This window comes from Lineus longissimus, chromosome 5, assembly GCF_910592395.1.
Source record: "Lineus longissimus chromosome 5, tnLinLong1.2, whole genome shotgun sequence".
Classification (NCBI taxonomy): domain Eukaryota; kingdom Metazoa; phylum Nemertea; class Pilidiophora; order Heteronemertea; family Lineidae; genus Lineus; species Lineus longissimus.
In genome coordinates, this window is record NC_088312.1 from 22,795,573 (window position 1) to 22,818,093 (window position 22,521).

A 22,521-nucleotide genomic window follows, 5' to 3' on the forward strand; every position below is an offset into this window, starting at 1 on the left:
AAAAGTCCATGGGAGCGAAAGGACTGGGGCGAAAAGGTCAGGGAGCGAAACAACCGCAATTCTGCCAATTCAGGTCAAGAAAAAAATAAGAGTGAAAATTTCCCATGTTTTACCGAATTTTCTCACTCTAAATCAATGTATTTTACTTTGCAAATATGCTATAAATAATCTACAAACAAATGTGATGTAGAAGAAATAAAAAGATGTTCTTTTCATCGTCTGTATCTGTTACCTTGCCTGCCCATCTCTGAAAAATTTCGCACTAAGCCAAAAGCCGAAAGGTGAACACTATCATGTTATAATCCCCAATGTTAGGCCATACCCTTCTTGATATCAAAACAAGTTCTTGTCTCCAGGTGAACATTCAATCTAATGTGCAGATACTAGTACTAGGTCAATTTCCAACAGGCCTTGTGTCCAGACCATGAATTGAAGTGAAATTCGACCATCCCATTTCATTGACATTGGACCTACACTTTTAGATGACACATTTTTCAAGTCTATTTTCTTCTGTTGCAGTGTTACAAAAACACAACTGAAGGAGGTGAAGCACTCCATTAAAGATGAGGCGTATAAAGCTAAAACGATCATCCCACCGCACATCTCCTGCCAGGGCTGATGAACCTAAGAAAAGGGAAGATTCTCCACAATGGTCAAGAGATACCTCCCCCAAACGACTAAAGAGTGAAGAATCTCCAAGACAATTGAAGAGGCCAGACTCGCCTAAACGACAGAAAAGGGAAGACTCACCCAAACAATTGAAAAGGGCAGATCCACCCAGACAAGAAGTGCAACACTCATTCAGAAAACATTCACCAAGACGACTATCTCCGAAACACCGCCATTCACAGAGCAGTGAAGATGAAACTCCTTCAAAGTCGAAGAAATCAAAATCAGGATCATCAAAATCCAAGAAGACGAAACATTCCAGAAAGAGTCGCTCTCCAAAAAGAAGACACTCTAAAAATGGTGAGGAAGAGACACCTCATAAATCTAAAAAACCGAAACATTCAAGTTCAAGACGTGACCTTTCAAAAAGCAGTAATGTTGATGAAGATTCTCCGGTCAGATCAAAAAAGTCTAAAACCTCAGCATCTCCGAGGGGAAAGTCACCGAAGGTCAGCAGCCCTGATGGTGCCTCAAATTCTAAAGGATTGTCAAAGGAAGGTAAAGACACTTCATTGAGTTGTGAGGGAGAATTGGGAAGGGTTGCTGAAAAAAGGCTCTGTTGTACCCGAAGGTTGAAGGGAATGTCTTCAGCAGCTGTTGAGACAATGTTCCGCGACTTTCTCACCAGTAAAATGAGTGAAATGGAGAAGATTGCTGCAGATGACGAGAGCGTGACCTCTCCACAGGGTTCTGGGTATGTGAAATCTGAAGAAGATGAGGATGAGAAATTTGTTGACATAAAAGAGGCGATAAAAGATGGTACAATTTCGGATTATATCAATCAGAAAATGCAACTCATTGATCAGGAATTTCAGGAAAATCTTGCGAGGATAAAAGACGATGATGAGGAGTCTGGTGAAGTTGTTTCAGCAGTTTATAGCGCCGATTCTGAGGAAGCTCAAGACCAGGAGGTTCGAGAGGCTGAGGAGGATAACCCTGTTGTTGAAGAGACTGGAGTTGATATTGACACTGAACCTAAAGTGGATGATTCTGTGAATGAAAGAGAATTGCCTAAAAAGGACTCTAGTAAAAAAGAATCTAAATCTAAAGATAAAAAGAAACGTAAACACAAGGATAAAAAAGAAAAATCAAAAGATCATAAGAAACACAAAGATAAACACAAGGATAAAGACTCGAAAAGTAAGAGGAGTTCAAAGCACGATTCTCAGGACAGGAGTCATGCCAGTCGTCACAGAAGCCGGGATTGCTCCAAGTCGGGGCGCCCTGAAAGTCGGCCCGGGGATCTGCGGGATAAGTTGCGTGGTGGAAGTGGGCCTGGGAGGTCATTTGGACAGTATAGGCGTGATTCACGATCATCATCTTGGTCTAGTCTTGATTCACGCTCAAGGTCAAGATCTCAGGACCGTTATACAAAATCTCGGGACCAAAGGGCACGATCGCGGGATTGCAAATCAAGGAAAGGCAGCCCACATGATCAGGATGGGAGCTTGGAGAAGCTGAAGCGTTCAAGTGGTGATGAGAAACGTAGAAGTGATGAAGAGAAAGAGGAGAAGCTGAAGGAGGAGAAGAAGGAGGATATTCCGGACACCTTTATCGAGCGGAGAGCAATGCCAGTAAAAAAATCTCTTCTTGAGGAGGACGATGATGATGACGACTTTCTGTTGAAAAAACTTGGTGCTTTAAAAAAGAAGGCGGCAACTAATCAGAGTGATGGGGATGGGGTTAAGGTTGCCCCAACGACGAGCATTATCATTGGTGGCGTGAGGAAAGCTGGGCTCATTCGTACGATTAAGAATGAGGGGGGTGACGATGATAAGATGAAGGAAACTGGTGCATTTGACAAGCCTGTTGAGGGCAACCTTGACTCGGTCACTTTGCCAAAGGATCATAAAATTGAGGAGACGAGTTCAAGACAAGGAGGTAAAGACTCAAGTGCGGAGAAAAAAGTAGATACTGTTAAGATTGAGAAAGAGAAAAAGGTTTCAGTCCCAAGTGAAGGTCTTTCAACAGTGTCACAAGTAAAGGCAGAGAAAACTGAGAAGAAAACGTCAAATATCACTTTCAAGGGTCTGAAGATTAGTTTGGCTACAGATGGTGCCAAGACTGTTTCTGGTGATGCAGAGAAGGTTACTGAAGTTTCTAAAGAAAAGAAGGCCCTTCCATCCATGGGGATTAAAATCTCGAAGGTCAGCTCTGAGCTGATTTCATCCGGACTCACGTTTGACAACAAGAGGAACAGAATCATTGAGGAAGGTAAGATCATTGTAACGTTAAGCCTCCTGACGTCCAGTTTTAAAAGCTGCTCAGTCCTTCATCTTTGAAAAAGGAACCATATCATACATGTGACTCACTCTACCAAAACTAGGCGCTTGTCGCATCTGAACTTGACAGGTTGATACGGACTTGTTGTTCATTTCCCTTTTGTAGACCTTTTGTGAAATCTATTACAAACTGATTTGGTCACATTTCGCAAAAGGTCTACAATAGGGAAATGAACAACAAGTCCGTATCAACCTGTCAAGTTCAGATGCGACAAGCGCCTAGTTTTGGTAGAGCGGGTCACACATGTACTATCATAATGTTATCAGGCTGTGAATATTACGGTGATGTGACGTTGAGAAGTCCCTTGTTTTCTCGGTCAATGCAATGCACACATGACAGTTGACTTTGATTATTTGGGATAATCTCCAAATTATTCGCAGATATTCGCTTAGCAAATCACACCGGAAATGGTTTTTGATGTGTTTTCCAGCAACAAATTTTTGTTTATGGTCAACAAATTCCTGGTAGATTCCTTTCGCTCACAGCGCTGAACTTGAAATGAATTTCGGTTGATTAGTGCTTTGTTCATTCCATGTTGAGTTAAAATCATGCAGTTTCTGCGTTGAAAGTGAAGTTTTACAAATGTTACGATGTTCTTTTTCAGGTGAAGTGTTGGATTCTGAAGATGACCTGAAATCTGAGAAGAACAACGGGTCAAGTTCGAGTGCAGACAGTCTCGACTCCGACACCACTGATGGGGAAATCAAATCAGAGTCTGAAACCGAAGGTGCAGTTGAGAGGGATGGAAAGAAGAAGAAAAAGGAAAAGAAGAAGAAAAAAGACAAGAAGAAGAAGCGAAAAAAGACAAAAGATAAAGACAAGGAAAAGGGCAGGGGTAGGAGCATCTCAAAGAAAAGATCAAAGAGGACCAGGTCTAGGTAAGAAGGTCATGTTTTCATCATACTCAAAAGCTAGACCTGGAAATTATAAACAGAAATTGCTGTGTCCATGAGCGCATCACTTTACTCAACATTGCTTCATCTCAGGAATAAGATACTCGAGCTTCCTTGTACCTGGTTTGTACCTGGTATGTACATGTATGCCTGGGTAAGCAAACGACTCCATCAAAGTTGAAACTAGTGGTTCCCTACCCTACCCTAAGGTGGCGTCATTTGGTTGATAAACCCAGTTAGCACCCAACCGTAGTGACAGAGAATTAGATTGCCAATGAAGAAAAGATCAGAAGTGAAAGCTAACTTATTCTGACCAACACACTGTCTCGAATCTTAAAACTACCACAACAATTTATATGCAGTTATTAGGACAAATATTTCTTCAGATCTCGATCAAGATCTCCTAAACGATTCCGCAGGGATGCAAATGGCATCTGGTCCACACGGGAAAGATTTCGTCGCTCTTTCTCTCGATCTCCGGACCGATACGATGAGCGTGACCGCCATGAGATGAGTGATTACAGAGACTTCCGAGACCCTCACATGGAGAGATACAGACATGACAGACATGACAGAGGCAGAAGGTACTTTCTGTATTTTGTTTTTATCATTGACCGTTGATCATACTTCTCTACGTACATGCGTCTGCCAGAATTGTTGACGTTTTCTATTTGTGTTCCTTTGATAATTTCTTGTTAGCTCCAGCATTGGTTGAAACTATGTAATATGAATGAGACTTTCTTTCCTCTTCAGACCGCGACCCTTCCGCTACAATGATCGTTATCGTCGCTCCAGGTCCAGATCGCTGTCAAGATCACCCAGTCTTGAGATCGACAAGGAGAGATTGCGAGAAATAGCGATGTGAGTATAAGATTCCCCTTAATGCTTATTTGCTTTTCGAGAGTTGATGTTAAATGCCCATCTTATCAAGTTCTACAGATGTACATGTATTCTAAAAAAGACACATCAAGGTATCTGGCAAAAGCCCCCTATTGTCAAATTTTGTACCTAGTGCTAGTTAGGATGCTGTAGTATTGCTTCCAAATTCTTAGTCTTTATTAATTCTTGATAGAAGGCACATGGGAAGATGCAGGGCCTTACCAATCAATAGGGGATTTGTGAGGTAAGGTACGGTACTGTGTTATCTAAGTTGCCAGTCACTATCCACTGAAGGATGGCTTTGTCGAATAGACAGATGATTCTAATGAGGAACCGGCGCGATTTATCCGCCGCGTGGCGCTGCAATCGATCATACCGAAACTCTCCATTTCCAATGCATTATCATGTTATTTCTGAGTCCGAAAACGATCGCTTATTTTCGACCGATTTCAGCGACGTTTGCATCTTCCTGTTTTAAATCTATTGAGTTATCAGTTTCTTAAGATAATTTTGCGGAAAATATGCGCGATGCCAGTTATTAGGCACGTTTTCTGTTGTTGAAATCTGGTGCAAAAATGTAAGCAATGGTTTCCCGTGATTGACCTCATGCGACGTCAACAGACCAGAAAATGACGTCATGGCGTCAGAAGGTACGATCGATTGTGGCGCCGCCACTGGCATTTATCTTAAGGCCGGTTCCTCATTAGTCTCCGCCACGGCACGTAGTGGCCGTGAGAGGAGACTCTTGGGTTAGCTAGGAAACTTTCTCGGCAAAATCAACCTCGGCCTAGGGCGCCGATGTGCCTATGCGTGTGTACACGTTGTAGTGCTTGTGGGTGGATTTCAATTGTCGCAATTTTGTCAAGATTTGACACGAAGTTTCGAGAAAACCGCACATTGATAAAATATTCTGCTCTTACGTACGGCGAGTTCATTTATTATTCCAAGTCCACGTCGGCAGTACGTCGTTATTCGAGCACTTTGAGCACGGAATACATTGTAGTTTCGTAGATTGTTTTTGCGGCAATGAGCACTCGGAACGTTACTCGCACGTCTTGGTTCCCTCGGCTGTTCCTAGAGGGCAGGAATAGCACGCCTCCTAGGAACAGCCGAGGGAACCAAGACGATGTTCGCACTGACTGCACATGCGCATTCAGAACGCCGTGGCGGAGACTTCAGAGTATGCCTGCAGACTCAACTGACAATTCTAGTTACCTTCTTGTCCCCTTCGAGCCCACTTTTATCTATCCTTGGCTCCTCGTACACTTTAGTTAGACTACTTTTTATGAATAGACTTTCAAAATGAATTGTGAAACTTTTCAGCGCCAAGGCAATGGCAGCTATGAAGTCTGGTCAAGGGCCAGTATTAAATCTGAACCCACAGGAGCTAGCATGTGTGAGAGCTGGTGGGAAGTCAGTGGATGAACTAACAGGTGAGTGCAGTGCCCAGGCCATACCAAGTCATCTCTTTCCAAATCAACACACCAATCAGTGGAATGGTCAAACTTTTCAGAGTTCTGGGGTACGACGTCTTTCCACAAATATGAAGCATGACATTGTCCCCATAACTTGGCGAAGATACGGTTTCTTGGTCAAATTACGCTCGTCATTGCTTGAGGTCAACATCCACTGTAAAGCCATTAGTGTATTGATGCGTCAGGAAGAATTCCTTGAAATAGTGAAAAATGGCAATGAATATGACCAGGTTTACAGTATAGTGTGATATATTATGATTCCTCTAATGCTTTCTAAATGATTTCTACAATACATATGAAATTCGTGAATGGATTTTTTAAAAGTATTTTCTATTTTTTTAGATTTTTGTAAGCGAATGTCTAAAAAGGACGGTGATGACTCGAGTGATGGTTCACCCACCCAGCATCCCCATAACTCTGACGAAGAAGGTCCATTCATGCACCATCCTTTCAAAGTCAGGGACGCTGGGCCAATCATGATGAACATCAAGGTAAGGCTGGTAACGGTAGCTGCTAGGGTTTTTCATCAGGCCAGCACTGATAGTCATAACCATATCTCTAATTAGTATGGCAGAAAAAAAGATTAGCCACATCTTGGCAGTGATTTGGATGAATCTTGGGAAAGGTTGACCACATGTTGTACCTATACTAATGAGTAAATATCAAGCTACAGATCTTTATTCACAATAAAAAGTCACTATTTCCTTCCTCCAGAATGCCAAGCAGTTACCCATCCTCTCAGCCTCGGAAAAGGCAGCGCAAAGTGGGCCGCTACGTATCGCGTACCCAGTTTCCAGTGGCTCCCAGCACCGAGCCAAAGAGGTTGAATGGGTCCCAGTCGAGAAGACGACGGCTCCTACCCCACCAACAACAACTGTAACAACTACTCCTGCGGTTGCTAAGCCAGCAGCTCCTGTAACGTTTGCCTCGATCATAGCTCCGGGAAGTGGGAGCATGTCGACAGCAGCTGATGCAGCGTCTGCTATTGCTGCGGCTGCGTCAACGCCACCTGCTGAGCCAGTGGATAAAGTGTTCGAAGAACCACCCACAGAAGTGAAGGTATGTTTTGGTCTCATCAACCACCGTGGCAGTCAATAACACCTAGAATAGATAAAGACGAATCTTTATTCTTGATAACATTGACCTCTTACGGTACCTAACTCAGATCAGATCATTGTTCAATTCTACAGAAGCCTCACGAATTCCCAGCCTTAACAACTAGCCTTAGCAGTAAATAAGAATTTGACAATGGGGGTAGCAGAAAAGAATTTGACCCGGGGGGGGGGGGGCAGAAGATAGGAACTTCAAGACGGTTCTTCCTGACCGTGAAGTTGGCCTCTAATCACTGTTTTCCTTTCGTACCCAATAGAACTTGAACATCAGTGCCCTGGTATCAGAAAGACTCACTGCCATGAAGAAACTATCAGCAAACCCCAACGACGTTGAAGCCATCGGAACCATCTACAAAGCTAATCAGAAGGTAACAAACTATTTGACAACTAGTATTCAGCAACACACCAGTTCCAAATAAATATATTTTTAAAATGTTTTCCATTTCATTTTGTGGTTTTGTGAAAGTTCAACTTTTGCATGTTTTAACAACCTCGTAAGATAATTTCAACTAGACTTTGCCTTAGGTCCCAAATTGGCAATTTTCACAGAATTTGACCTCTGTAATCAGGATACCATCTGTCAGTCCCAGGGGTGTCCTTAATAGTGAGGTTCTACTGTATATATAAATACGAAAATGAAGTGCTGCTAATTTTTCCAAATTTACATTTTGTAATTTCTCTTGTGTGTCTTTTTCATAGGTGCAGGCCTGGGCACAGTCGAAGCATCTGCCAGGGCAGTTCCTTGGGTCGACTGGTGTTCAGATGTTGAGTCAGCAGGAACTGGCTGGGCCAAAGAGGGTACAGGCCTGGGCAAAGAAGGTAAGAGAATATAGACAATTTATTCCGTCAAAATTGGCATCGATTGTGTGTTCGTTTCACTACATATTTTAAAGATTTTTTATGCTGTGAAATCAGCAATTGAAAATATTCTTTGGTGACTTGTGTTGTCGATTTGCAGGAATCTGTGGTCTATAATTATCTATAGAAAACGTGTAATGTCACCATATTGGACGTTAGAAATCCAATACTTGACTATGAATGACTCAACAATAGCATTACGTCAGTGCAACACCACTGTTGCACACGTCAAATGTATACTTCCTCATTTGTTTCGTGAGGACATCGGGGTTAGTGTTGGCTGGTTGTGTATTGTTTGAACCAAATTCTCCTCTTCTGAGTCATCTACATGTAAGAACACTTGCATAGACAAATTCGACTTATTTTTGCTTGAAACGGTTTATTTGACATGTATCTGAAGTGATAGTTGGGATTGGATCTATAGATTCATGCACTTGATTGGGAACAACGTTTACATGACGTAGTGTTGGCCGTCGTCACGTCACCATGCATTTTACATTACTGTAACGTGATGAGACGCGACGTTTTCGTAAACGTTGGTCCCAATCAAGTGCATGGATCTATAGCTTTAGTAATGGAGGTAACGGCAGAATAATGTGCTGTGCCATCCTTTGTTTTGTTTCAAACATAGACATTTGTGATTAAAAAGAAAATATTTCCAATCAAAATTTTTTTTTACACTTAACATATTTTTCCCAATATGTAGTGTCATGAGCACACATGCACCGATGCCATGGATTGTTGTATAAACTCCGCATATTTTCAGGTTTCACGAAAAGTCCTACTCGTCACCGTGGAGATACGCCTCTTGGCATGATCTGCTTATAAACGTATGCATTCCCCTATTACACCGTCTGGTAGTAGCTGATGGAATGCATAGCATTGCTGGAATCACCGAAGATGGGATGCACCACCTATTGGCCACATTCTTATCTTCAGTGACATCAGGAATGCACCGTTTCCGTTCCAGAATAAACTTCCTTTAGACTTGGTCATCTCATTGTTTTTCCCAAAGAGGGACCATCGACCAAGTTTACTTGAAGTATGCTTTTTTCAACAGTAATTTTCGAAGGTGTGCATTCATAAAATCAAGTTCTTCAACTGAATTTTCTCGTGCACATCTTTGTAAGTTACTATGAAATGAATAATTAAAAAAGTTTACACACTAGCCGTGCAACATTATTTCAGTTTTATTCAAAGTTTACGTGGGTTCAGTCATACTTTTTTTGGCCAGTTCCTCATTACAGTCTCTGTGTAGAGGGTGGTCTGTGGATGTATCAGAAAATATACGCAACATTTCAACAACTGTTTGTATATGTTTTGGATGCCAACCTGTGGGGCACTCTACACAGTGACAGAGTAACTATACATGAAGGCTGACATGAATGTAGGCCTAAGACTTCATATAACTGCAGTGCAGAATTCACATTGTAGTCTCACCCTCTCTAAAAAGTGTAATACTGGATTTATTTTAGTTCAGGTTAAATTTTGAATACAAACTGAAAGCTTGTTGCAGGCCAAAATCTCTTGTGAGGCGATTATGAAATGCAGGAGTCTAGTATGCGAAGATTGTGTTGCGGCAGGATAAGGCTGCTACTGAGTGCTAGGGGGCATCACTGCTGTTGGTAAGTGCCCATCATGGGGGTCATCCACCGTTCACGACATCCATCTCCATCGGGATGTGGTGCTGGGTGGATCATCCTGTGATGGGATCTTCTATCTCCTGTCCTCCCGTAATATCTTGCTTCTGATTTTCCTCTCGTGGGAATAAAATAATTCTTTTTCAGTGCGTTTTATTTTCACCATTTCAGTGGTGTTGCCTTGGGGTACTGTTAGGCATTGGTATTGCTGTGCTGGTCCAAATGTCAACTAAATGCAGCCAAAAGTCAATGAATCTTGGCAAAATCTTTTTTTCACTCCTACACAAAAAATTAAAATTTCATCAATTGTACTTTGTTTCAGGTCAGTTGTAAACTTTTCAATGATTCCAAGAGTTCAAAGGAACCTAACATTTGGTTCCATTAAAAAGCATCTGCATGATACATGTAAAGCGTCGTGTGATACTACGTGGAAAGTGTTGAGTTTTCAGATGTGTCCCCATTTGACCAGGAATATTCAAACCTACAGCTTGGGGAAAAATGAGCTCATTCATGTGCATGTGTGACCGGATACAAAATCTGGACATTTTGTTCCAACTTCTGCAGATCATCGTGTCGCTGATTCAAAGTCTGCAAACAATTACTGATTGAACGTTGAGCATGTTTTGATAGTCTGTGTTTCATTTCTTGTGATGTAGGATCAGTTTGAAAAGGCCGCACCCGTGAAGAGCGGCATTGGTATGTTCCTTCTACAGAAGATGGGTTGGAAGCAAGGCGAAGGACTTGGCAAGAATAGCGAGGGACAGTTGGAGCCAATCAATCTCGAGGTCAAATTAGACAGGAAAGGTAAATTTAGAAAAATATTGAATCAGTTTATCCCGTGGAGACTGCTATTGGGGCCTCTAGCTTCAATTGGCGCCTAACCAAAGTAGAGGGGGTGGGCCTACCCGTCGTGACTTCCCTTTATAAAATGTCCCTGGCCCAATTTTTCTGAAGCAATTTTGTTCGAATCTTGACGTGTCTCGGGTTATTTTGTCTCCGTCTACAGTTGGTCAGGATGCACATTGAAGGCTGATGCCATTGTGCCCACGACACTCTTCTTGTCCAATTGGAAATAAACATTAATCGTGCAATCACTTATTAGTATTCTGTTCACTGCAGGTCTGACGTCGGCTGCAGAACAGCCACAGCAAAAGGTGCCTGCTGTCCCAGTACCCCGTGCTGCGCCCATAAGAGATCTCTCCGGTAAGAATACATGCATAGAGATAGACATCGGGATCTGTACAAGTTATGTCCTTCTTCTTCTCCAGCGTTCATTCTGCACTTGGAGGCATTAGTCTCCAGGGAGTAATCCTCCTTAGAGGCGGGATGAGCGTTTTTTATGTGCCACTATAGTTCAGGCACCAATAAGGTTTATTTGCCGGGTGAATCTGACTTAGGCCAGAGGTAGTGGGTGATATGAATAAAGACAAGCAAATGCTTTTATCTAAATCTCCATGTACATTTACACTAGGCCTTCCTGTACAAAACCGGAGTAAAAGCATTTGCTAGTCTTTATTCATATCACAAGCTTCTCATGTTCATCGCTTACATTATTGGGGTCTTTTGCTTGCCCTAGCATAGACACCGGGTACAAGGAACCTCAGCTTTACGTTCCACTCGAAAGACTGTGTCATGTCATGAAAGACCTTATTTGTGAGTAAGAAAATCTGTCGGACTGTTTAAGATGGAACCCATCTTGGGTTTATTTAGGACACAGTTTGGATAAGTTTCTTGCTATGCCCAAGTCTTCTCTCTCTTGCATTTCTTTGGCATGCCAGTACCCAGATGCACTCAAGAATGTATTGTACATGGACATATTTTGGGGCTGAAAGTTGCTTGACCTTCAGTGATGACACGTCATATTCATGCTAACAATGTTTCATTCTTCCAGGGAAACATCCCGTGTCTGCGCTGACCGAGCTGTGTAATAAGAAGAAGTGGGGATCTCCTGAGTTCATCATGGTGCATGAGAGCGGGCCGGATCACAAGAAAAACTTCTTATTCAAGGTAAGACCAAAGCTCCTTTCATTCCCTGAGGAGAATTTCCTAAGTAGATTGGAAAACATCGCTGTTTACAGTTGAAAATATGTTTCGGGCCTTATAAATCTCACACATCTGCTGCGGTATATATAAGAGCAAAGCAAAATCTTAGTCATTGTTGACACTAAACATCTGTCTATTCAGTTTCACAAAATGTTGATCATCATAAACTTGTGCCTGCTTCATTAGTTTCATCTTTGTTCTTTTTGAGTATTTGTTCAAAACAAGAAAACAATCAAAGTAAAGGGACTTGCCTCACTTAGACAGCAATGTGTGAGGGTTGAGTCCCAACCTCAGGATGGTCACAGTCTGCAGCATTGATCACTTGGCCACACCACTGTTCTGAGGATTTCAGATTTCTTGCATTTTCAGGTCAAAGTAAACCGAGTGGAATACCAACCGTCTATCGCAAGTACAAACAAGAAACAGGCCAAGGCGCAATGTGCCAGTGTTTGTCTGCAAGCTCTGGGATTGCTGCCAAAGGACTTTAAGCTTCAAGCAGTTTGAGAGGACTGGATAAGTTGTCTCCGAGTAGACCTCAGTGAGAGTGACAGAGCCTCTAAGGACTTCGAATTACGTGTACCAGTACATGTGTTTGTAATGTGATGTTAGTCACTGTCTCTATGTGTACAAGTTACAGATGGCTGTGAGGGGGTTGGGTGAAGACATTGGGACCATGTGAGCCAACTCTTGGATAACTGTTGGCAGATTCAAGCTAACAGGCATGAGACTAGCTACAGGTATGGGACATCAGAAGAAATTGTCAGTGATATGTTGTTGACCTTCACATTGCCACATTGTGTTAAAGCTATATAAAGCTAGTTGCAACAGGTAAACTTCAAGCAGTGTACATATCTTGTGTTTCAACGTGAGCCCAGCTTGGCCGGTGTTGATATCGGTGAAAAGATGAATGCAAGATTACAATGAAAATGAAATGGTTTATTCTGTCAAGAAGTCTTTGATTTGTTTTTTCAGTTTTAGTTTTTTAGTCTGGAGTGAAATCTCCAACGTCATCATTATCTGCTTGAAACTTTGTGGTGCCCATTACCTCGGCCCGGGCTTATCATATGAAGACCACTGCTGTCTTGCTCAACACCTTTGATATCTCAGGCTCATTTCACACCCAGAGTGCCTCCATTGAAACCTTTACCCAGATATGTCCAAACTGCATATCCATAGACTGTTTCCTTGAGTGGTTTTCTTGTCCCGCGTTCGCTCATGAACTTGCGACGTACCACAGAAAAAATGAAGCTGTTCGGCTTATTTGACATTCCTACTGGTTGTTCCAAGGAACATGAAATTGAGGCAAAACAGCGTAACTAGGGAACAGCCAATAGATATGTAGCCTTATAGAGGGCGGATGGAAAGCTATTTTGGTGTCGCAGCCTGGGCAGAGGTTTCCATCAAGACGGGTTCTCCTGCATCCCGACTGCTGAAAAATGTGTTTCTGTCCTGACCGATTGGAACCCGATATCATGATCGTGACTACATTGTATGTTCCAGAACACCCACAACCAATTGTGACAATACATGTACATGTACGTCTGTCTTGATTGGAACTTTAAAGCATTGTGTGATTGTGACCAAGGCCCAAAATATACAAAAGAACAACCATGAGACGAGACATGATTGTGACTATGTCCCAAATCATCTTAATTTCACTTCTCATGGGTTATAAACAACTCAGGCTTAAGACACTCCGCACGCTGAATCATTATGTAGCCTACTCTTTGGATCACTCGCTCTTCTTCATTTCACGCATGAAAAGTAGACAGCGACACTTTACATGTGAAAACATGAACTCGATATACATGTCCATGTCACTGTGGCCTTAGAGAACCACAGATTCAATGCACAAATCATGCATCCTCATTCCTGGCGACCTAGATGGTTTTGAAGAAGATGACCCTTTCATACCAAGTCATTCCAAGTGAAAAAGAACAAGGCTAGACACAATTCTTCCGAAAATAATCTCTATTTATCAGAATTAGAAAAGTAGGAGTACAAAATGTATAAATGCATTTAACAAGATAACTGCTGTACATTGCCTATGGACTACTGTGTCAACACATCTAAGCTGGTTGAGGTGCGTCAGCATGTATACATACATGTAGGCACATTAGGCCTATTGTACAGGCGGCCCTTAACAGACTTAAACACGTCAACACAGTATATATACAACTGCTGCTAACCAGAGCCAAGCACGTGATCAAATTTTTCATCCAATTTTTATAGTACTCGGTATGCTGATTCAGGGCCTATGGCTTGAAAGTAATGGCTCACATGTAAGACCTGAATCAGTATTTTCAGAAAATTGGACGCAAAATTTGACTGTGTGCAGTGATCATTGTACTGAGTGTACCTGCACCCAGAACAATATGTCTGCACCAAAAACTTCTTGTTCAGCCTTTTTCTGAACACTGTTTACAAAATTTAAGTTATTCGCCAAATCCAAGGATATATGAAAATACAGAAGTTATATTTAGAAAATGAAAAATAACCATGTTTTTCTTTAATGTTTGTAAATAAAACGTTAGTATCAAATTGGTATTGGTAAAAGAACATTTGTGACCCCGCACATCAAACCAGGGATTAAGTCGCATTGGAAAGTATTGAGAAAACAAGGATAAAAGCAATGGAATAAATAGAGAAATATGTTGAAATGCCGTTTTTCAAACAGTCATAACTTTGTAACCAAATAAGATAATGAAGTTGGGGTGGTACCAAAATGAAGCTTGAAGCCTAAGGGATTTAAAGAGATGTTTAACTCAATATGGCTAAAATGCGACTTAATCCCTGGATTGATGTGCGGGGTCACATTTGTGCAAAAATTCTACAAGGGCACTTTAGAATAAGACCGAAGACGTCCGACTCGAAGATATGCTTTACTGATACTCGTACATCACAGAAATGCAAGCACGTCTGATGGATGAAGACAGAAACAACAGTGTAATATTGGGTGATATGAATAAAGACTAACAAATGCTTTTATCTAAAACTCCATGTACAATTACACTAGGCCTTTCTGTACAAATTGAAGTAAAAGCATTTGCTAGACTTTATTCATATGAGCCATTGACTATAGGTGTATTTGAAATACTGCATTATCAGTTTGTCATGGCTGTGAACTTCACTTGGCAGAGAAAATTGTCAACGATTGGCTCAAGTTTCTGGCTTCTAATAATGATGTGATCCAAAAACATGGCAGAGCTTTTTATGAAGTTGTACAGTTGAAGTTGTCTCCCATGTCTTCAGCATATTTATTTGAAATAAGCTCCCTCATTTTATCAATTTCTTTCCGTAAACCTCGAACTTGAGCCAGTTTCTTCTTCAGTGCTGGGACGTCATTTGCATCAGCCTCTTCTTCCGACTCTGCCATAGATGGCGCTGAAATAGAGAGAGCAAATGAATTTACAACTGACGCCGGCAGGGAGACTGTGACATATCCAAACTTTCAATCTTTACATAAAAACATGTTGGTAATGGTGACCTTATACATATAGCCATGGTGGCCTCTGTATATGTGGGTATCAAAGACCTCCCCAAAGCATATGCATTGGCACAGAATTGTGCCAGAGTGTTAGCATGAATTGTAGCCTAGATTATCCTCTCACTGACAATAGGACCTGACCTAATATCTTGTACAAATATCTACCTCGGACACCGAGAAGCACTGATATATTCGGATCCTGTCCCTGAGATCTTTCCATACAGATCTCAATCAGCGACTGCAGCTCTGTGATGCTTGTGTTCATCTCCCGCACCAGTTTCCTCTGTATCTTCTGCTGATCGGATGAAAGCAGACGATCGAGCTCCTTGGCCTTGTCCTGTAGGATCATGTTCTTTTCCATCAGGTCCTGGTTCTGTCGGCCAAGCTGGAGAGAAAATCATGAACATTTCGTTCAAAGAAACGTTGAAAAGTTTATCTTCTGCAATTTCCATTATAGGCAGACCAAGAGAGACCTGGCGGCGTTCCATAGCAAAGGAACTTCAAGAGAAGGGCCTAACGTGGGAGGCAGCCAGACAGCGAGCAGCCAACAGACTTGAGTGGAGGACCCTGGGGAACGCCCCATGTGCCACCTAGGGCACGAAGGGTCCTAAAGAAAAAAAAGAATTTCCATTATATCTTCTGCTGAACCAATAACGCGAGACAAGTTCACATTTTTTATTACAAACCTCTTTAATAGATGTCCTGAGTTTCTTAAGCTGGTCGTCTTTGCCGTCCATCTCATCTTTCATCGCCATGACCATCGACTCATCCTGGCTGATCTGTTCCTCAAGCTGTTTCACTCGGATCTGCTGCTTGGCTTCCGCCTGCTGGTACTTCTTGTGACGAGTTTCTAACATCTGCAAGCAAAATCGAGGAGTTCAACTTGACATTTCTGACAATAAACCTTGTTTTGGTCACTTTTGTTTCATGTTCAGCCGACTGGAAGTACTGACGGTTCACAAACAAGAAATTAAGTTTGTGTGGCCTTGACATGAAGAAATAGACCTGAAAAGTAAACAACAGGATATCCCAAGTCCTACCTTTTTAGCTTTTTCAAAATCTGACTTGAGTTTCTGGTTCTCCCACCTGAGGTCATCGATATCTGAGAGTTCGTCATGTTCTAGCTTGCCCTGTTTCTCTGGCTTTTGAAGTCTTCCCAACTCCAACTTGAAACCATCAATCTTCAAACGACAAAAACAAATTTAATCAGTTAGAAAACATTTGACAAGACACAGCCAACTTAATTCGATATATGCAATGCAGCCAGTTCGATGTTGATGCCTTCAGGAGGAAATGACACAATAACCCATATTCACGGGGCGCCAAGGAACACTGAACACTGCCTCCTTCATGATCACCAATGGGTTTATCAGGGAAATTCAGTACGCAAGGGAAGTAGGCAATTCTTGTTCTTCCCCTGCTTCGTAATTGAAATAATGGAGTGGAGTAGGTTGGCTTTGGCATGGAGAAGTCAACTCGACGAATTCGTAAGATAGAACGGAACTCACGTTGCCTACAGATCTCTAACCTCTGTGAACCTGAGCCATCTTTCACACGGCCCTTACCTTAGCATTCAAGTCCTCTTCCGTCTTCTCCAGGCAGTGGATGCGGTTCTCTTTCGTTCTGAGTACCGCCTGGCCATCTTGTAATGAGAGTTCAAGCTCCGATATCCTGCTCTTAAAGATCACCTCGTTGTCTTGGAAGTTTTTCAAATGAAAAAGGTCAAGGAAAGTCAGAAGGAACAGATAAAATTAAGGGCAAAAAATCCCAAGATTATTTTTTCTTTCAACATTTTATAATGGATGAATGGTCGATTCACATTGATATTTTCATCAGCAGACAACAGGCAAAAACAATAAAACCACTTGAGGTTCCCAACAACAAACTGTTTTCAATAGGGCAGGAAAAAGGATATTTCTTGACTCTTGGAGCTATAATCATCCCGCGTAGGCAGATCGGAGACGTATCTTTCTAAACCTTTCAACTTTTCCTGATTCGCCATGAAATTGTCCACCAACTCCTGATGGCGCTCCTTCCACTCAAGCACAAGGTTTTCTTTATTTGAGACCTGCTTTCTCAAGTTCTCCACTTCCTCTTTTGAGAAATCTTTCTTGTCTTTTAATTCTTCTTTCATTTGTTGGTTTTCATACTCGACTCCCCTGAAATGTCCATGACACAAATATAAGAAACTTAAAAAGACCCCGAAATAAATAAATAAATCTTTTTAAAATTTAGAAAAAAATAATTTCCATAAAAAAACATTTGTGTTCCTTCCAAAGACTTCCAATTTCGTGGTGGCAGGTGGCAGAATAGTGACATTCAACAAAATATTTCTTAAGGGAGCCTAAATTGCTGACTAAACAAAATTGTACACACCCCAACTTTTGCTGCAGCTGCTCAATGAGATCATCTTTCAGTTTCAGTGTCGCTTGAAGCTGCCCTCTCGTCGTGTCGTTCTCAAATTGGAATTCCTGCAATTTCATGCTGAGCATTTCCGTATTGCCACGGTTACCAAGAGACAAGGCTAGTTTGACATGCTCCTCATTTTCTCTCACTCTCACTTCCATGTCTTGCATTTTGATTTTCATTCTGAAAAAAAAAAAACATTAAAAAATTGCCTTTTTCAACAACATCAAGGAGCTGCTGTCTTGGACTCTGGGCTGATGATCAAGAGGTCCCTGGTTCAAAGCTCAGGTCTCTTTGTCTTACTTGCCTCTTCCAATCAAGGTGTACAAATGAATGCTGGTCAGAAATGACAAGGTTGTGGTGCTGAATGAGCAGATCATCCGAGTTCTACCAGGCCTTTCAATTACATGGAGACCTCTACACCCTGTATTTTTTTAGCCTATTTTGGGGACATGTTTTTTTTTCTTTTTAGCTTAATTTGGGGACATTTCGTCGTGCCAATTTGCCTGAACATCGACGTCCTTATTGACTGACATTGTCACATGAAGCTGAAAACTCATAATTTTAGGATGAAAAGTATCAAATTAGGCCATTTAGGATGAGATTTGGTCATTTAAGGTGTCAAAAAACGCTTCAGGGGGGTCAAATTACCCCTTAAAAAAAAAATATATAAATTTTTTTTCTATTTTTGGGACATTTTTTCAGGGCCTAATTTGGGGACATGCCAAATTTCCTACACCGTATAGTGGTGTGAAAATGATGTAATCGAAAGGCCTGTCTACTGCAAGGTTTTAGAATAGACCGTGTTTAAAGAGTGAAGTCAGATGACACATCTACTCACTTGATATCAGACTGAACCCAACTATAAGATCTAGAGACTTTCAAGCAATAGCACAATGACGTACCTCTCAATGATCATATCCTTCTCTTTAATGATCCCATCAGCTGCTCGTTTCAATGCGTCCCATTTGTAAGGATCTTGGGCATCGTAAGCATTCTGCAACAAGGGAAACAAATACATGGACACACAACAAGAGGTGGGAGAATTCGGAGTTTGAGATCAGTCAAGCCATACGGACGGTAACCAGTGCCCCTCATTATGCCAAGGGCACTTGCGTGAGAGCTTGACGTGCCAGCATGTAACCTACCAAGCTGACTTTTAGTTATGGGTATCATGTTTTTTATTTAGGAATCACCCCAGAGCAACTGAAGAGCACAGTTAGCAAATTCAAGAGAATTCTTTATCATAGAACATGGAAAACGAAAGCCAAATATCTTCAAAAATAACACCTGCATTAGTATTAAAGTCCCCATAACAACAAAAATAGTTGTTAGTCCGTGGATATTTCCTCAGACCTCACCCACCTGAGATGTATCCAAGTGTTGCTTCTTCAGCTGCATCTGATGTCTCTGCTGCCACTGCGCCAAGTCTCCTGTGATTGGTGGATCTCGGTCATGTGACTGGATGGAATCGCGATTACTGGAACCGATGGAATAATTTGAACTGTCGAAGTGATCGCTTCCGTGTGACGTGTCAAGCCGTGGATCTTTGAATTTTAGAGGATCGAATAACGATTTGACCGGTAGTAACTTTTGGACAGGTGATTTGGAACCGGAGGATTTTCCTGGAGAGCGGATCCGTGGAGGTGAGCATGCTGGACTTGTGGGTCGTCCTCGCAATGACTGCGTCGCGAGAGATGTGTAACTCCCAGAGCTGACATTCCCGTACGATGCGTAGACATCATGATAGCCGTGTTGAGGTACAGGAACAAAGTCTCTTCCGTACTGTTCATGAATATGGCCGTAATGGCGATCACGTTTCGGAGAATGGAGGAAAATGTCATCCCGAAAACCTGATTGGTTCAGCGTAAATTCTGAGAGGGGCTCGCTAAAATGTCCTTGGTCTGCATTAATGTCTGCACAGGAATGCCATTGCTTGCTGGACAGGCCAGGTTGATTGTAATGACCCATTGACGCGGAATGCAGCTGGGTCATGCTCTGATGGTGGTGGTCGTAATGCCCTTGTGCCCGTGGGACATCTGTGAAGGACATGGGTCCTGACTCAGGTATCGACTGAATGGACCCGCGTGTCGTCCTAAAGCCACTGTTTGGTTGGGGAGCTGGAACTGAGAAAAACAATGGAATGAATTATGATTATGAATAAAAAATTCAAAAATTCAAATAAATTTCATAGTGATTTCATTATATTTGAAAACCACCCCAGGAAACACAATATTTGGAGGATGTCCAACATAACTTATATATATATATCAATTTTATTAATCAAAAGTTCAAAATCGATGGTCTCAGCTTAATCTCAAAATCTTAAGGGTTGTTAACCAGTACAGAGTTTCTTACTTGGAAAACCTTTAAACATTTACCTTGCCGAAAATCGCCACCAGATAATTTCTCTTTCCGGACAGCCTTCGACGTGGACGGCCTGGGTGTCTGGAATGGGTAAACATCGCCGCCACCTCTTCCACTGTTGACGCTGGGTGGTGTCACATAACTGCCAATCACGGCCTCATCTGGCGTCCTTCGGTTCTGCTCTTGTAACATTCTCTGGGTATATTCTGAAGCCATGAAAATAAGACGAATATAAAAGACAATTTTTTTTTAATTGTGCACATTTTCATTCCCATTAATTATGAGATTAACACTTCTAGAAGACAGTTCTCTACTGATTTCAATTAGAACAAGTTTATTTTGTGCCTCCTAGTTCCATGGGAGAGCACAAAAGCACATAAAAGTCCGAGACAAGACCACTAATGAATATTCATAGGTTGGAGGGTCGAGGCCTATAAATTAGATGAGTGCATGTTTTTAACTCAAGTACATAGAGGGGTATTGAAAAAATATTTGCTGTGGCAAGTCCACTGATATAAAGAAATTATTTGATGAAAAAATTAATTTCGAATTTCGATATTTGGGTAATAGGGGGCGTGTTTTGAGATTTTTCTGCCAGTTGGCTGAAAAGAGTGGAAATATCAATGTCTGTCTAATTTGTCGATTATCAAAAAATTTCCATGGTCAACTACCAGTTTATTTTTCACCATTTACTTGCCCGACTGTCCGGAATATCATATCAAAATTTCAAATTCACAACCCCACGCAGTATTTGATGCGTCGCGGTCAAACATTGACAATTTAACTGCTAAAAGGCTTAAAAAATCAATGGTGGTCTTGTCTTGTCCCCCTACTACTTCATAGAATTCAACTTACCAAACTTAGAAATTACATTTTTTGACATTTCAATTATGCAAGTGTGTTTCGCAACAAGATCAACAAACTCCATGTTTGAAAATAAAATATCATAAGTGAAGACTTTATAATAAGAGCACTTTTCAATCACAAATCTCAGAATACAAGTAGTTAGTCTGGCCAGGTACAGCAAGAATGATTTGGTTGATCCCAATTTAATACACCAAAGATAAAATGGGTGATAAACATCGCAGTGCAATATTAGCAAGTATTATATTTCCACTGGTAGTGCTAGTAACACATGTGCTGATTATAACACCATTACAAATACAACTGTATATTTTAAAAACTCACCGGGTGCGTTGGTCTGTATGGGGCGTGGAGACTTAGGTACAGGTGAGGGCGATTTCCTCATCTTCCTACCTCAGAGCAAATGATTCAACTTCTTACTCGTCTCCTGTCCTGATCTCTGAAGCCAGAATGAATAGAGAATGATTGAATGAGTTTTGTGGACCCTGTGTCAACTGTCAGTGTCATGACCGAGATTGTAAAGGCAAAAATGAGTCTCTTGAAGAAAGCATAACTCGGGACTTATCCCAGAGAAAAAAGAGGTAGGCCTACTTTTTGTTTTTCATACAACGTGGTCCAAAGGGAAATATCTTGTTCTGACACTGTCCAACATTCAACCTCATGACCTCGGCTCAGGTCTCCTCATACTTGTATCCTGATTGATAGGTTCGCCAACATTTGTTTATCTAGGCACTGACTATCAGTATCACGCATGATCACCAGACACCAGTGTCATATATGATATCCGCTATGAGTTTGTCCATTTGATTTGTTGGGCTTCTGATTCGTTTTTGTCAAAAGGCCTAATATAATGGCAGGCTGCAGGGGCAGGGCATCACAATCTAATCCAGCCATACAACATCTAGGCCTATCTAGATCTAACCTAAACTTCGGCCTACGGATTACAAAACAAATGTACAGGACTACATGTAGGCTACTGTAGCTAGGTTGGAACTTGGCCAACAAAGTGCAGCAATCAATAGCCTATGTGAGTATGTCAAGTCAACTATACATGCATACCTAACCTATAGTATGCTACTAGTACTAGGCTATAGTACTATTGCTAGTGAAGACAGTTTACGATAAACATATTCAATCATCGGCATCCATCCAGCCTTTTAGCAATCATTCATGTTATTCATGTCATTCATCCATCCGGGCGGCGGGCCCAACCCTTAACTGGCCATCCATGGCATCATCATCATGGCATTTCATGATTAGAATTGATCGATGAGTGATGACGATGGGCATATCCGTGACGTCAAAAATTCACTTTCAAATTAGATTTATACACTAATCGTAAGAGAGACTGGTATTTTGACGCCTTCTCTTGAAGAAATACGAATATCGCTGGTCAACTTACCAAATTAACAAAGAGAATGACGAAGCTAAATTACAATAAATAATGGATTTATTCGTAAAACAGCAACAAGTTTGACCGCCATTTTTCAAACTCGTGGGTTGGTGTAAACTGTGGACGAAAGTGTGGACGAAAGTGTTCAGTGG

General features: G+C 41.6%; 3 protein-coding genes across 5 annotated transcripts; 1 reads left to right on the forward strand and 2 right to left on the reverse strand.

The window, feature by feature from the left end:
• Positions 1-69: 69 nt before the first annotated feature.
• LOC135487901 (protein Son-like) lies at positions 70-12,795 on the forward strand. Of its 3 annotated transcripts, XM_064772109.1 has the most exons (14): positions 70-281; positions 520-2,883; positions 3,557-3,830; positions 4,232-4,429; positions 4,599-4,706; positions 6,048-6,157; positions 6,542-6,690; positions 6,914-7,258; positions 7,569-7,679; positions 8,011-8,130; positions 10,466-10,613; positions 10,929-11,012; positions 11,701-11,816; positions 12,222-12,795. In XM_064772109.1, the coding sequence occupies exons 2-14, from the start codon at positions 564-566 to the stop codon at positions 12,354-12,356; spliced, it is 4,218 nt and encodes a 1,405-aa protein (XP_064628179.1). In that variant the 5' UTR covers positions 70-281; positions 520-563; the 3' UTR covers positions 12,357-12,795. The 3 variants fall into 3 exon arrangements, with proteins under 3 accessions (XP_064628179.1, XP_064628181.1, XP_064628180.1); XM_064772111.1 differs by lacking the exons at positions 10,929-11,012; positions 11,701-11,816; positions 12,222-12,795 and adding an exon at positions 9,686-9,794 and having other exon boundaries at positions 10,466-10,606; XM_064772110.1 differs by lacking the exons at positions 10,466-10,613; positions 10,929-11,012; positions 11,701-11,816; positions 12,222-12,795 and adding an exon at positions 9,686-10,391.
• Positions 12,796-13,817: 1,022 nt separating this feature from the next.
• Positions 13,818-17,045, reverse strand: LOC135487950 (centrosomal protein of 85 kDa-like). Its single transcript, XM_064772258.1, has 5 exons — positions 16,905-17,045; positions 16,380-16,520; positions 16,026-16,196; positions 15,505-15,724; positions 13,818-15,236 (listed from the first exon to the last, which is right to left on the reverse strand). Exons 3-5 carry the CDS (start codon positions 16,194-16,196, stop codon positions 15,064-15,066), a joined length of 564 nt encoding a protein of 187 aa, XP_064628328.1. The 5' UTR covers positions 16,380-16,520; positions 16,905-17,045; the 3' UTR covers positions 13,818-15,063.
• Positions 17,046-17,230: 185 nt separating this feature from the next.
• Positions 17,231-22,466, reverse strand: LOC135488622 (uncharacterized). Its single transcript, XM_064773266.1, has 7 exons — positions 22,379-22,466; positions 21,301-21,415; positions 20,127-20,318; positions 19,111-19,871; positions 18,651-18,742; positions 17,716-17,928; positions 17,231-17,498 (listed from the first exon to the last, which is right to left on the reverse strand). Exons 2-7 carry the CDS (start codon positions 21,359-21,361, stop codon positions 17,231-17,233), a joined length of 1,587 nt encoding a protein of 528 aa, XP_064629336.1. The 5' UTR covers positions 21,362-21,415; positions 22,379-22,466.
• Positions 22,467-22,521: the final 55 nt, after the last annotated feature.